The 13,713-nt window shown below is 44.4% G+C and overlaps 1 protein-coding gene across 7 annotated transcripts in view; it reads right to left on the bottom strand.

Annotated features, from left to right (window-relative positions):
* Nucleotides 1-290: 290 nt before the first annotated feature.
* dlc1 (DLC1 Rho GTPase activating protein) overlaps nt 291-13,713 on the bottom strand; it is a 93,706-nt gene continuing 80,283 nt past the window's right edge. For all 7 annotated transcript variants that reach the window (XM_035999978.1, XM_035999979.1, XM_035999977.1 and 4 more), the window contains 11 exons: nt 13,526-13,589; nt 9,700-11,375; nt 8,748-8,927; nt 6,129-6,288; nt 4,909-5,116; nt 4,119-4,335; nt 3,514-3,628; nt 2,065-2,280; nt 819-1,036; nt 538-711; nt 291-411 (listed from right to left, as the gene is read on the bottom strand). In XM_035999978.1, the coding sequence (XP_035855871.1) occupies nt 312-411; nt 538-711; nt 819-1,036; nt 2,065-2,280; nt 3,514-3,628; nt 4,119-4,335; nt 4,909-5,116; nt 6,129-6,288; nt 8,748-8,927; nt 9,700-11,375; nt 13,526-13,589 (3,328 nt within the window). In that variant the 3' untranslated portion in view covers nt 291-311. The remainder of the gene's footprint in view (nt 412-537; nt 712-818; nt 1,037-2,064; nt 2,281-3,513; nt 3,629-4,118; nt 4,336-4,908; nt 5,117-6,128; nt 6,289-8,747; nt 8,928-9,699; nt 11,376-13,525; nt 13,590-13,713) is intronic.

The raw sequence follows: 13,713 nt of genomic DNA, 5'->3' as shown, positions 1-13,713 counted from the left end.
CATCCTGTATCAGCGACATTATGTCCTTATGGCCCAAATAAATGTTTGTGTGACACGGGTCCTCTTGGCAGCACACTAAGAGCCCCAACAGAAAAGTTTTAAACGATAACATCAGTCTGTTGTAACAAAATCAGAGCAAAAAAAGTCCTTCAATCCAGGATCCAGGATTTGTCCTTTAAAAGTGAGTGTTAAGAGGCTTGGACCCCATCTACCTCTGCTCATAATGGGTGGAATGAGTCATTCTGTAGGATCCAAATTATGGTCCAAAGGAGCTGTCGCGTCTGTTGTTGCCAAGATTGCACACTGCGTTCTCATTTGTCTATGGGCACGGTGAATGAGTCACGTATCCGTGCCACCTCAGCAGCGCACAAGTGTCCATACAGTTTGTTGTACCACTCTGGGAAACGACCTCTGAGAAAAAGCCGAAAGAGACGTGTTAGCTAATCGTGTCACCAGCTAAAAGAAAATGAATGACCACAAAGCTAGGACTTAATATAATCTCCAAATTGTCTTTGCTCCTGTCAGTAATTCACTTACCTGCAGTCATTCCTGGAAATATGTGTGAGTCTGGATTTGTTGGTTCCACAGGACTCGATGAAGTAGCGTGAGGTGAGGACATTGGCCCGAACGCCTACAACAGGTGCGCCTTCATGGTCCACAGACGTACACACCAGTGCACACGCTCCCTTTGGCAGGTCTGTTGCCCATGTTCTGGTAGAGGAAGAAAACATTTGGATTTAAAAAAAAATGACCTTAAATTAGACCAAAATATCACAGACAGACATGGAGGAAGAGAAGGAAAATGGGCTCATGTCTACCTGAGCACCAGGTGGTCTCTGGTTGGATGTGGAGCCATGGTGTTCCTGACATACTGGTAGACCTCCGTCCTCTCATCCAGGGTCTCCACCACCCGGCTCTCCAGCAGGTCCTCGTCCCAGTAGCCCTGCTCCCGCAGCACTCGCGTCAGAACCTCCTCAGGACTCGCAGGCACCTCCACGGTCACCTTCCACAGCCGCAGTGGGAAGCCATCGTGCACCTGAAGAAACACATGGAAAGACCTGACAACTTAACAGGCAGTTCTTTTTTTAAATGCTAATTAGTTGTGCTCCATCTTATGTCTTTATTTGATAGGCGAAAGCAGAGGGATGACAGGAAATAAAGGGAGAAGGAAATTGGTAATGATGACAAATGTCAGTGCTTCAACACCTCGCAGGGACGCCTGAAGGTAGGCCTGACCTATATTTAAGTTTGATCATTTCTCTCCATATATGTGTATTGTGATAAGATTCTTACATTCAAAAAAGGATGTTTCAGAGTTCTCACGGCTAAGTGAATGATTAGATAAACCTTTATCGAAATCTGTCACAATGTGAGATGTTAAATACTTGAGATCAAGTATCTTCTTTTTATGCACAACAGTCAGACTGTGTTTCAAAACCTCCCAATGGCCTTTAGCCAAAACAGCTGCTTCGTTCTGCCGTCAGATGATAAAGAACACTCTGCGCCTTGTGACTCTCAAACTGGGGAAAAGATAAACCTCATACAGGGCCCTTGCATACAGGAAATGTAGGCCTGGGATAATGGTGAGGTTGTGTATGTTTGTTTGTGTGTGTGTGTGTGTGTGTGTGTGTGTGTGTGTGTGTGTGTGTGTGTGTGTGTCTATGTCAGGCTGATGTCATTCTGGGATAGAGTCCAGTACTGGGATGGGAATGAGAAGTCAGGGGCCAGGCCAGTTTCACACGGATGTGTTTCTATACAGGAAACCCTAACTGCTGGTTTTCCACTCGATATTTAGAGAAGCAGGGAAAGGCCGACACGAAGAGAGAAGGAGAAGACAGGAAACACAGATAGTTGAAAAGACGAATGGTGGCTTGTTTACACACTAAAGACAGATTGACTGATGATCTGGTTTTTCTCTCATTAATTCATCTTTCATGAATCCCTCTGCCACAAACAAACACACTGAAAGAAAGCAGCCACATGGACTAAACGGATGAAACAGTATTTGTCTTTAATGTCTAAAATGAACTATTAGTGAGCTGACGAATAAACAAGTGGGCTTACCTTCCTGCAGGCCAGCTCGACATGCTCGGGTGTGGAGCAGCTGTCGTAACCTTTAAACTTGTCCTTGGCGTCTTTGAGGAGGGCGTCTAGGCTGTTCTGGAGGTAGGCGCTGTACCCCCCCTGCCCGGCCTCTTCACCTGCGAGGTCCTCCAGCCGTCGCGGCAGCAGCGCCTGCTCCACATAAGAGTTCCTGCAGCGATTCATCTCCTCTGGGATCTGTGGGAAAGGAGGACGATGAGGGTCAGGCCTCACCTTTCCATTGTGTTGCTGGAGTCGCCAGGGTGCATGATGGTTAAATGGGTTTGATTTGAATTTTTTTATCTGGATTTTGTTAACAAGGGAGAATGATTCGATTTATTTGTAAGCCTTTCTGGTCCTATGATGTCCTATGATAAGAGTATCAGCACTAAGTCTCTACTTAATGTTTTGTTTTTGTCAGGCATCCCCACCCTGATTACATTAATGTCCCCTTAATTAATGGAAAACTGTATTGAGCGTAACTTGAATAAGGATGGAAACACACCACATCCTATTTTCATCTTCTTGTTTGCCGAGCTCATTCCTTCTCTCTCTCGGTCTGGTTGTATGTGTCATCTTTCAGGTTTAATTGAACACTCACAATATTACAGTCTAAGAAAAGGATTTTCATTCGATAAGAAAAGGCTTGTTGAAATTAAGACAAATTACTGTCAGTTATTTCATAGGCCATCCTCCTTCCTATGAACTTCCGCGAGCAAATACAGATCTAATTAAAGAAAATAATTTGCGAGGTAATTGAGTTAACTTGTTGTGTGATGTGGCCATGACAGGAAGCCAGGAAGTGATCTAATCAAACATAACACTAACGATCCACAGTATGCAGCCTCTTAGGATTTACTGTAGCATGTCAGAGAAGATTGCACTGGGCTGAGCAATGCTTGAGGCTGAATGGGATTGAAATTGGATTAATGACAGTGTAGTTTGCTGATTATTTCCGGTTCATCCATTCAAATGCTCTCCTAGTGGACACATAGAACCACACTAGATGGGGTGGATTCATGGGTTTGCAGCTTTTGTGGGACTATGCTGTATTTTAACTTCTTTCACCAATGCTTGAGTTTGGATTAAATGGACAGAGACGTGAAGTTAAGTCCAGTTCTGCACAATGGGGGCATTTAAAAACTGTTGGCACATTTACTTTTTGTAATCATAACATTGCTTGAGCAAATGACAGCATGAATTGCATCAATTAGTTATGTAACTTGGACTATGTTTGTTTACAGGACAAACACAGGGAGACAAGGTGTTTGGCAACGACGCGGTACAGTGAACCAGTGGTGACATTCGTTCTGTCAGCAAACAGTTTGCCAAATGTATCTCGATCAGTAAACCATTCTGAATGTATCTTTGTATGTGGTATCTTGAGCTTTTCATTTTCATGCAAACTTTAACTTGTTGTTAACTACTGACCCGAAAGAGTTTGCTGCACTCCTGGATCATGTGTGCCAGGCCGTGAGTGGCAGCCAGGTTCTCATTCAGGTCTCTCTGGTCTGGCTTTCCCAGTGTCGGCTTCCTGTTCATCACCCTTTAACCAAAGGAGAGGGGAAAAGAGGATGACAAGATTAGTAACAGCATCCATCATCCAGACAGTGGACGTAAGAGAGGGCCAGGGGTTGAGGGTGGAAAGAAAGAACACGTTTTGCCGTGTACACCTGATGAACCCTCTTCTGGCTAAACGTGGAACAAAAATAATGCGTTTCTTAATTGGGTGAAGATGTTTATGTAACCTCGCCATTTCCTCTGTCTCTCTCCCTTCCTCCCCTCTCAAGCTTTGCTCTCTCCCCTTTTCGTCTTTATTCTCCATCTACAGTATCCGGCTCTTTTGTTTCTTTAGACTGACCCTTTCCTGTTTTGAGAATGTACAGCATATAACGTGTTATGCAAGCTGCTAATACAATAACTGTGTCAGTGATGGCAATAAAAAAAGGCAATGACATAGTTAAATGGAGATGGTTACAGTGGCGTAGAGACACAGACACAGACACACACAGACACACACACACACACATACACACCTTGGCGAGGAGCTCTCCTTGCGGCGCAGGGTGTTGAGGTGGAAAAGGGACGGGGCCAGGCACACAGCCAGGTTGGTGGGAGTCATCTGGTTCTCAGACACGCTGGCCGTCACGTCGCTTAGCAGACACAGCAGCGTCCGCAGGGCTTCGCGATTCTCATCGGGCAGCAGCAGCACGGCAGCACGCGCTGCCTGCAGACGGAGCTCTTTAGGCATGTCTGGAGAGGAATAGGAGAGAATGTCATGGCTCGTTTTTGTTTTTTATATTATATGCAGAAAACGACTAATAAACACTGGCATGCTACATGATGTCATATTTTTTGTGTCTGTTGGGAAGCAGTTTCTATGGGGCTTCCCTGCGTCTGCCAGGAATGAGCTATGATGGGATCTGTGTCGACCTGAAATGTGTTCTATAAGCCAACGTGTGTGTACATTATATGCTTTATACTTTTTGAACAGGACTGATTTTGATTCATCTTATATGAACAGTTCTTAATGCAGTTATTACAATCATAAAGGAACAGAACTTGAAGATATGTCAATGTTAACAGTGAGTCAGTGAAGGATGAACCAATCATTCCACAGGTATTTCCTGCACTCATCTTGTTTTTTTCTTTTTATCATTTCACAATTTCTTGCTTCATGGCAGGCAAGCATCTACAGCTCTAACACAATACCATCTTGTTTATTCCAGCATGGAATCCTCTTACAGATGTGTCGCTGTAAAGGCATGTACAGACTCGAAGATATTCTGTTTACACTTTGAATGTACGTTTTGTGTGTATTCTTACACTGATAAATCTGGAGGAAGGTCTCAGACAGTTTGCTAGTGAGCAGGGGTTCTGGCAAATCTCTGAAGTACTGCTTCAGCATGTCTGCAACGTCATAGGCTGATTGGCCCTCGTAGTTGACTCCTCCCCCATCGGCGCCGCTCGCCTCGTTCATCTGACGAAGTGCTTGGATACGAGATTTAACGCCTGATTTCCTGAAAAGACCCACCTGGACAAAAAGTGAAGAACAAAGAGAGAAAGAGTGAGATCATGTATACATACACAGAAACCTGATAAGTCAGCTTTGAACTATAAATCCCTTATTAGTCTCAGTATTACCATGGGTACAATGTTTGATCCCATCATTAAGGCGTATCAAAAATGATACATGTGCCAAAAGCACATACAAAAAATCTTTTTAAGCTGAAGGATGTTATCATTGAAAAATAATATTCTTGACTTATCCCCAAATCCAGGGCTTACAGTCAACACGGTTACATCACAGCAGATCCTGTTGACTGTATTTACAAGAAGCTCCCATGACACCCAGCCGGCACTTCTTGCACTGAATGTTGTGTAGGACAGATCAGTGGCCTTTTAAGGCTGTATGAAATGGCAATGTTGGGGAGGAAAACAGAAAAAAGGCCATTGGCTTGTCTAGCCTGAAAATTTTCCATTAGCCTTCACTACTTTCAAACAGAGGCGCCTTGTCTTGCTTTCAAAAGAACACATCACTCTGTTTTGCCCTGCGTTCTCCTTACTCCCTCTTTCTGTCCTTTATGAACACACACACACACACACACACACACACACACACACACACACACACAATGTCAATGTCTCTGAACAGACAGACACAGGTGACTTAACAGCTGCACATTTTGACTCTCCAGACCTCCTGTGTGACAGAGAGAGGAGAGAAAGAAACCGTATACACATACTGACTAAGTGGGTATCAGGCTTTTTTTTTCAATTCACTGCTCCATCTTATGTAACACCCAGTTTAAAAAATCAGGGATGATTATTTGCCTGATTGTAGATGTCCTAAAATTGAAATATTATGTGACTCCAGCAGCTTAAAGAAAAAGCTTTTTCTCTTAGTTGTGGAAACTGAAAACCGTACCTAAAGCTAAATGACATGACTGGCAGGGACTTTGATGGTATATGTACACTGTAATTTCTTATAGGTTTTTATACAAATTTCTCAATATGCGTGTGTTTATTTGTGTACTTTATGTTACCTGGTCGAGGCACTGGCTGCGTAAATAGCGCATGGCCTGCTGAATGCCCTGAGGGAGGGGCTGGCCTGTCCGCTGGACGATGACTTGTAGTGGCACACCAAACACATTCCTGTCTTTGTAGTCGCGCACCTTGATCCGCTTCATAAACTTTGGCACAGCCCTGCAACATACAGACACAAGAAAAGAAAACCCATCTCATCAATATCTGCTACATATTGACTTTATAGAATTTAGGAATTCAGTTGTAAAAGGATTTCTTTAAAAAGGTCAACAAAGTCGTGACATGTCTTCATTCTTACTAGGTCTTATTTGAAGAACCTACTTTGTTATCAACAACACGTCTTACAATAATCAGGGTGAAATAGCTCTGCAGAAGAATAACAATCTCAGACATATTTCAAATGGCTGTAGTTTAGTTCAGATTTAATGTAAAACCCTGCAAGTCCAAATCACATCACTATTAATGAATTAGCCTGGCTACCAAAATGTGTGTGTGTTATGCCTGTGCAAGCAGGAAACCAGGCAGCTGTAGATGCCTGTCTCTAAGTTTATGAGAGGGGTGGATAAACAGGGTGAGGGGAGAATAGAGGAGGGGGAGTAGGATGTACGGACGGGTGTTAAAAGGGGAGGGTCCCACTGCTTTATACATCCGCACAAAGTGTCTGTCCCACTTTGTTACTCTGTGTGTATGTGTGTCTGTGTATTCATGTGTGTTTGTGTGTGTGTGCGTGTACATTTGGGTGCAAGTGAACATCAAGTCTATAACTACAAACCCCAGAGTTGAACCATGCAACTCTGACTGTTTCACAAGAATGCACCCACAGATTTATGGCTGTGTGTATCTATCTGCATGGGTGCGAGTGTGTTTAGCAGGGAGACGCTATGCGTGACTCAGGACAAGCTCGTCTTTGTAAGAGCAGCCGTTCACAAGACTCTGAGCGCTTCTCAGAACCACAGTTTGGAAAAAATGGAAAGGGAGCATATTATGATCACGGCCCGGAATTCTGAATATGTGTGGGCCTCCAGCAGCCAACAAGTGGCCTCTGTCTTTCAGTGAGTGCCAGCCTGTCATAAGACTGTCATAACGTCTTCTATTCCTGTCCAAGGAAGGCCTTGGGTAGAAGAAACAGGGGAAGTGGAAAAACACAAGAAAATGATGCGATAATTTTCCTCATTGGACCTTCTAAAAGAGTATAAAACTTTCTTAAGATGTTTACAAAAAGGTAATACTGGGTACAATGTTTTTGTATTACATATTTTGACTGTGAAGAATGTCCAGTAATCTATTGTTTGGTCAACAAAGTTAAGTCTTGTTTACACACGTTGTATTTTGTACAGTTTTTCGTTTAGGGCTTCCCTTTCAAACAACCTATCTACTTCTCCCCAGTATTTGACTTCAGCAGAGATACAGCCGAAAAGAGAAGGCAGAAGTAAAGTTGGAAGCGACTTTAAAATCTCTTAAAGGAGAATTCCGGTCAATTTCAACACGTAGCTCTGTTGTTTGGAAATTTGGAGTGCTGGCAGTAGCAAAAAAACTACAATCGGTGCTGCCTACACCGTGTTATCCCCTGCTAGCGTTAGCACCCAACAGGCTTAAACAGGGCAAGTTTTAAACGTGTTTTAAGCCTCTAAACATACTCGAAATGTCATTACAAGTGCCTACCCATGTGCAGTGATTCCTTCCGAGGGAACACAGCGAATCTGACTGCAGTAGCTTTGACAGAAAGGCATAAAAGTTGTGTTAATCCAGCCAGTGCACATACCTCTGTTTATTTCCTGTTTTCTGGTCAAGTCCACACTAGTCGATTATTGAACTCATACAATCCAATATTCCAGTCAAATTTGCTGTGTTCCCCTCGGAAGGAATCACTGCACATGGGTAGGCACTTGTAATTACATTTCGAGCATGTTTAAAGGCTAAAAACATGTTGCCCTGTTTAAGCCTGTTGGGTGCTAACGCTAGCAGGGGGATAACACGGTGTAGGCAGCACCGATTGTTTTAGTTTTTTTTGTTACTGACAGCACTCCAAATTTCCAAACAACAGAGCTACGTGTAGAAATTGACCAGAATTCTCCTTTAAGCAGATACAGGAGGAAATTAGGTGCCATTGGATTATCATGAGCGGCATATAAAGTGAGGTCAGACCGATCAGTCTAGAAGTGATAGAGAGAAGTTAGTGGTGGAGGGATAATTGTTGAGGACAGATCTTTCCAGCCTCCAGCTCTCGTAACACCGTGCGTGTGAACTGCCATGATTGCCCCGTTGAGAAAAAGACAATGTACGCCCCTTCCCGGCAATTATGGGCCTGGGAAAAGAATGTGTAACCCAACCTCTGTGGACAGCCATCATCACACTATACAACAACCTGCAGATGGTGGGGATTGGGAGACGGGTGGGATGGAGGGGTAGCAGTTGGATGGATGGATGGCTGAATGGATAAATTCAAGGTCATCGCTTACGAGGAACAATTAGTCAGCGAAGGCATTTCGCATGAAAAACAAGCTTTAAAATATCGGTGTGTGTGTGTGTGTGTGTGTCAAACAATCACTGTACAAAATCCCCTTCTCGTCAAACCTCCCTGTGTCCCTTAGCATTTCATTTTCCTCTAGTCCACTCACCAGCTAAAGCCATGTTTGTTTGTAGGGGTGTGTCTCTCCAGCAGAGCAGTGAGCTGCAGCAGGGAGAGCTTCTGGAGTAGATTCATCTGTAGCACAGACTGGCAGCTAATCTGGAGCTGGGCCGAGGCCAAGCTGGGCCGGTGGGAGTTCTGGAAGCTCGGCCAGCGGAGTTTCTGTGGTCTGGAGTACATACAGGGAAAGAGAAGGAGAGAGCACAAATTGAGATGCAATTGAAAAAAAGAGCAGTTTAACTCTTGGGATCTACGTCATGCTTTTGTGTACGTACAAAATAACACGAAGCCACACAGAGTATTTAGTATGTGCCAAGTGATCAGTTTAAGGATTATAGGGATTTATGTACACATTAATCAAGAGACTGTCTTATAGACTAAACACTCGTACTCCCCCTAAATGTAATTCTGCCTGTGGATTCCTAAAGGGACAACAACAGTCCCCATGGAGACCAAGCAGCATTCCAGAGAGTATCCAGCACCATTACGTAAGGTGAGAAGTCTCAGCGTGTCCCTGTTTATCCTTTGCTGTCACTTTCTATAGAAAACCCTTTGTAGTTGGTGCCTCAGTGTTTGTCTTTCTATTGTGTTGTTGTCCATGCATTTAGGTAATGTTTGGCAGGTTTAACAGAAGACCACTAAAAGCATGAGCTTGAATTTTTCTCTGTTAAAGGATCACTTCACCCAAACTGCAAAAAGTAGTATAAAAAGTTATATAAAAGTAGGTTTTCATTGGAACTACTTTCTACAGAAGAAACAGTCACTATGAAAAAGATAGTGAGTGAAGTTTTTTTTAATGCTGTGAGCACCAAAAAGACAATTTAATTCACCTCCATTATTATAGGGTGGAGGCTAGATACCATGAGTGGTAGGTGAGAATGATAATAAAAAATTAAAAACGGTATATTGGAGTGAACCGACCGTTTAATGGTGACACTGACCTGCTTGTTCTGGTTAGAGATGCCCCGACACCAGAATCTCTTCTCTCTCTCATCCCTTCCTCTCCCTCTCCCAGCGGGTTTCCTGTGCTGTCTTGGTCACTTCCGTTCTCTGTCTCCTCCAGCCGGTTCTGCAGAGGAGAGGAAGGGCACGGGGAGGCTGAGTCCAGTGCTGAATCGGAGTCTCCTTCTTCCTCTTCGTCTTCCTCCTCCTCCTCCTCCTCTTCGCCGGCCACAGCCTCTGACCAGGCATTAACAAACCGCTGCAGGCCGCTGACGTGTTGTAGCACTTGCTCCAGTTTGCGTTCATCCCCCTCCTCCTCCTCTCCCTCCTCCTCCCTCTCAGTGTAGGGGACGTTGTCATAAAAACTGAGCCGGCTGTCGACGGAGCCTGAAGAGCAACGACGCTGGCGTCTACTTTGCCGCCCCCTGAGGATCACCGAGTTCCCGTTATCATTCCCATTGTTAATGCGTGAACTCCCGTCCTGCAGGGCTTTGGGGAAGGTTCCAGGCTTGTGACCTTCTGGTAAGTAGAAGAAGATCATGCCGTCCTCTCCCTCCTCTTCCTCTTCTTCTGTTTGTTTGCTATTGTCTCGAACACTGCAGTTGTTCCTGCGGTTCTGCTCGTCAACTGTCATCCCATTACTAGCTTGGCAGGGGATAGGGGGCGCAGATTTGGGTGGGGATGTTGGCGGTCGATCTGAAGCTTGTTGGGGAATGCTGAAAGGATCGAAACCCTCCAAATACATTCCTCCTCTTTTACTAGAGCCTGCCGCTATGCTGTGGCTGCGAGCGCGAGTCACTGGGCTTGGTGTGCTTACAGCGCTTCCACTGCTAGCTTCGGACTGGCTGCTCCCACTACTTCCAGTGCTGCCATTGCTGGTCTGAGTGGAGTAGGATACAGAGCGATTCCGGTTAAGTGTCATAGTCTGAGTGGGATTGCGGAGGTGATTGAGGTTCTGGTTGAGGTTGATACTGGAGATGTCCACACAGTTGAGACTCTGCAGCTTGTCATCATCCAGACCCTCTTTGATGACAGGGCCACTGATTTCTATCTTCCCTCCGCTGGTGCTCCCTTTCTTCTTTCTCTTGGAGGAGGTGCCGCTGCGCAGCCGCAGACTCTCCATCCTCTTGAGAAAGCTCTTAGCTCTTGAGCGTGTGCTTTTGCCGCTGCCACCTCCTCTGTCCAGACTCCCTCCTAGTCCTCCCATCGCTGTTTTAACAACAAAGGTGAACTGTCCGAGTGTCTCCAGGGGCGATGGAGGCATCCCATCGGACAGAGAGTCCTCATTAGCGCATCCTGACCCACCTGTGCCCGAGGACGAACACATGCTAGCTACAGAGCTGGCACGAGTGGCACCAGCGGGTACAGCTTCATTTATCAGCGTGGCACCATGGCTCTTCTCTTCTCCTCTTCCTCCACTCCCGCTGCTGTGGATGGAGCCCACTTCAGGCTGCTCGCTGAGATCAGTCAGCACACTCTCTGAACTATTGCCTTCACGCAGGGCAAGCTTGCTTTTCTGGGATACTTGGTCCTTGGGGAATGGGGGTGGGGCAGCGTCTGTGGGCAGTGTGGAAAAAACCTCCAGCTCCTCCATACGGGACCAGCGCTTGCTGTCCCTTTGGAAGGTCCAGCGGCCACTGATGGCACAAGGCTCGTCCTCATCGGAGTCCTCACTCTGTATAGGGGAGAGGGAGGGGATAAGGGACAGGGAGAAAGAAATAGCAAGAAGAGACGGAAAAAAGAGAGGGAGGGAGAGTAACAGTTAGAGGACATTATGCACCTCTACGTTTTCCATTTCTTTTCCAACATTCCTCACCTTGGTCCAGGAAACTTTCTGGAGTTAGGGAATTTATTTTATAATTGTTGCACTTGCACTTTGTCTTGTGTGCATTCACGTTCTGTTCCCATTTATCTATCTACCTAATTGTAAACATAATACGACAATGCTTTTATGTAACATTATCTTAAACTGAGGTGCTGTGGTAAAGCATATGACTTGATGAAGCAAAGATACCCATGGACAGCCAGTAAACAGGATTCATTCACTTCCTGGCTCCATGGACAATACATACATAAGACAAAGAAAAAAGTGACCATTACCATTACCCCCATAGCTCACAGTGCAGCCGACCAGACTGGGGTCGTTGCCCCCTATAGTCTTTATCCCCTTTGTGTGTGCATATACACTGCTACTGTCAATCATTATTCCTTATCCATGACAGAAATATACACCCTTTTTCAAACACAAATCAATGTACACACAAGCTAAAACAGATTCCAAAGGAGACTTCTTCACAGTTCCCAATCACAGTAGAGGACCAAAGCTTATAAAACCAAATGCCAAATTGTTACCACCCCTTTCTCCTCACCTTTCTAAAGCCCTATTTATCATCTGAACTCACCAAAACACAAATACAGGCTTTGAAAGCAATTAGCTGGAGAGGTTTTAAAAGCAATAATCAGAACCCCCTTTGCAAACATGCCAGGAAATTAGCAGTGTAGAATAAAAAGTTCCAGTAGAAAAATGATCAAATCCACAAAATCCATGTTCCACTAGTTGAGTGCCAGTGTTCCATTTTCACTGCTCACATGGGCTCCACATACAGGCATCATTAGTTATATGTTTTGCAGTGGAAACATGATGTAATCTCAACTAAAAATGAACAAAGAGTGCGATCTATCCCTGCTACGTACAGAATTTTTTTTTATTAAAGTCAAAAAAATGTAAAGAGGACAAGAGAGACTTTTGTTATGTTGGTTGGAATGCCAGATAACTGCGCAGAGTGCAGTGACTGGCCAACCATTTATCAACATTCTGGAGATATCTTATCCTCAAACCATCTTACCACCAAAGCATTCACTGCAACGGTGGGCGCTTTGAACGTCACAAGGAGTTTGCAAAATGAAAACTATTTATTATTACAATTCGACAGATAAAAAGAACAAACCAGAAAGAATGAGAAACAGGGAGATGGAGATTTAGGAGAGAGGGGATTTTTAAGACATGAGGAGGTCAATGCATTCCTAAGCTGTCTAAGGAGGGGGTTGTCATCCCACAAAGATGGTAAATAACCTCCTTGACTCCTCTACTCTTGTTGACTCCTGAAATGAAAGGTGACACAGAAAGGGTCATCCTAATGAATACCACCACACACAGAACAAGGATGTTACTATGTATCACTTGAGGCCGTTTGGGAATTAAGGTTAATCTGTATAAAAAAGAAGCAATTCTTCTCACAAAGTGACAGTGTCAGTCTAGACAAGTTTACTTGAAAGACACATGATGTAAACTGGGATATTCACAGATTATCCTGCTTTCTACCAAGAGGCATGCTTCCTTGAAAGTGAAATCTAATAGTGTGGTGTTAAAATTATCTTAAAAGCTACTTATAAACATACTGCATTGCACTTACTCAAAGACCCTTACTAGCGTAATCACAGACAGGAGATGTGTGGAGGTTCGTTCTGCAAGAGTGCCACAAAAGCAGCATAATAATTCCTTTTATGGTGAGCCAGAGTTATGAGGAAGTTTTAGAGAAAGAAGGGGAGCATACCTTGAGAAGGGGGAGGTCCTGATGAATGCAACCCCTTCATTTAGACATTAAAGCTATCCTCCTTCCCCCTAGGGTCCTCACAGCCCACTTGATATAGAAATAAACCTAACAGGTGCCTTCTCATTAAACAAGATGAGAGAAAACACAGCTTTGCCCTGTGGCCAAGAGTGAACTGATGGTTGAGGTGAGGGAATGCAATTGTGGTCGAGGAGACTCGCAAAGGGGCTTTTCAAAAAAGGTGTGGAGTTAACGTGTGTGCATGTTTACTTACTCTTTTTCTTTGCGGTGATATCTCCAGTCTCATTAAAGCGCACTTGTTGAGGGTGTTCAGTCTCCTGCAAACACAAAAACACACAAAACAGCTATTTTAAAAGAAAATAACTCCTGATGATACAGTATTTGGAAACGTCTCAGTAACATGTACTGACAGTTGTATAATGCTAACAGCCCAGGTGAAAT

This window comes from Sander lucioperca, chromosome 4 (assembly GCF_008315115.2).
Source record: "Sander lucioperca isolate FBNREF2018 chromosome 4, SLUC_FBN_1.2, whole genome shotgun sequence".
Lineage (NCBI taxonomy): Eukaryota > Metazoa > Chordata > Actinopteri > Perciformes > Percidae > Sander > Sander lucioperca.
This window is presented reverse-complemented; position numbering and strand designations above follow the sequence as displayed.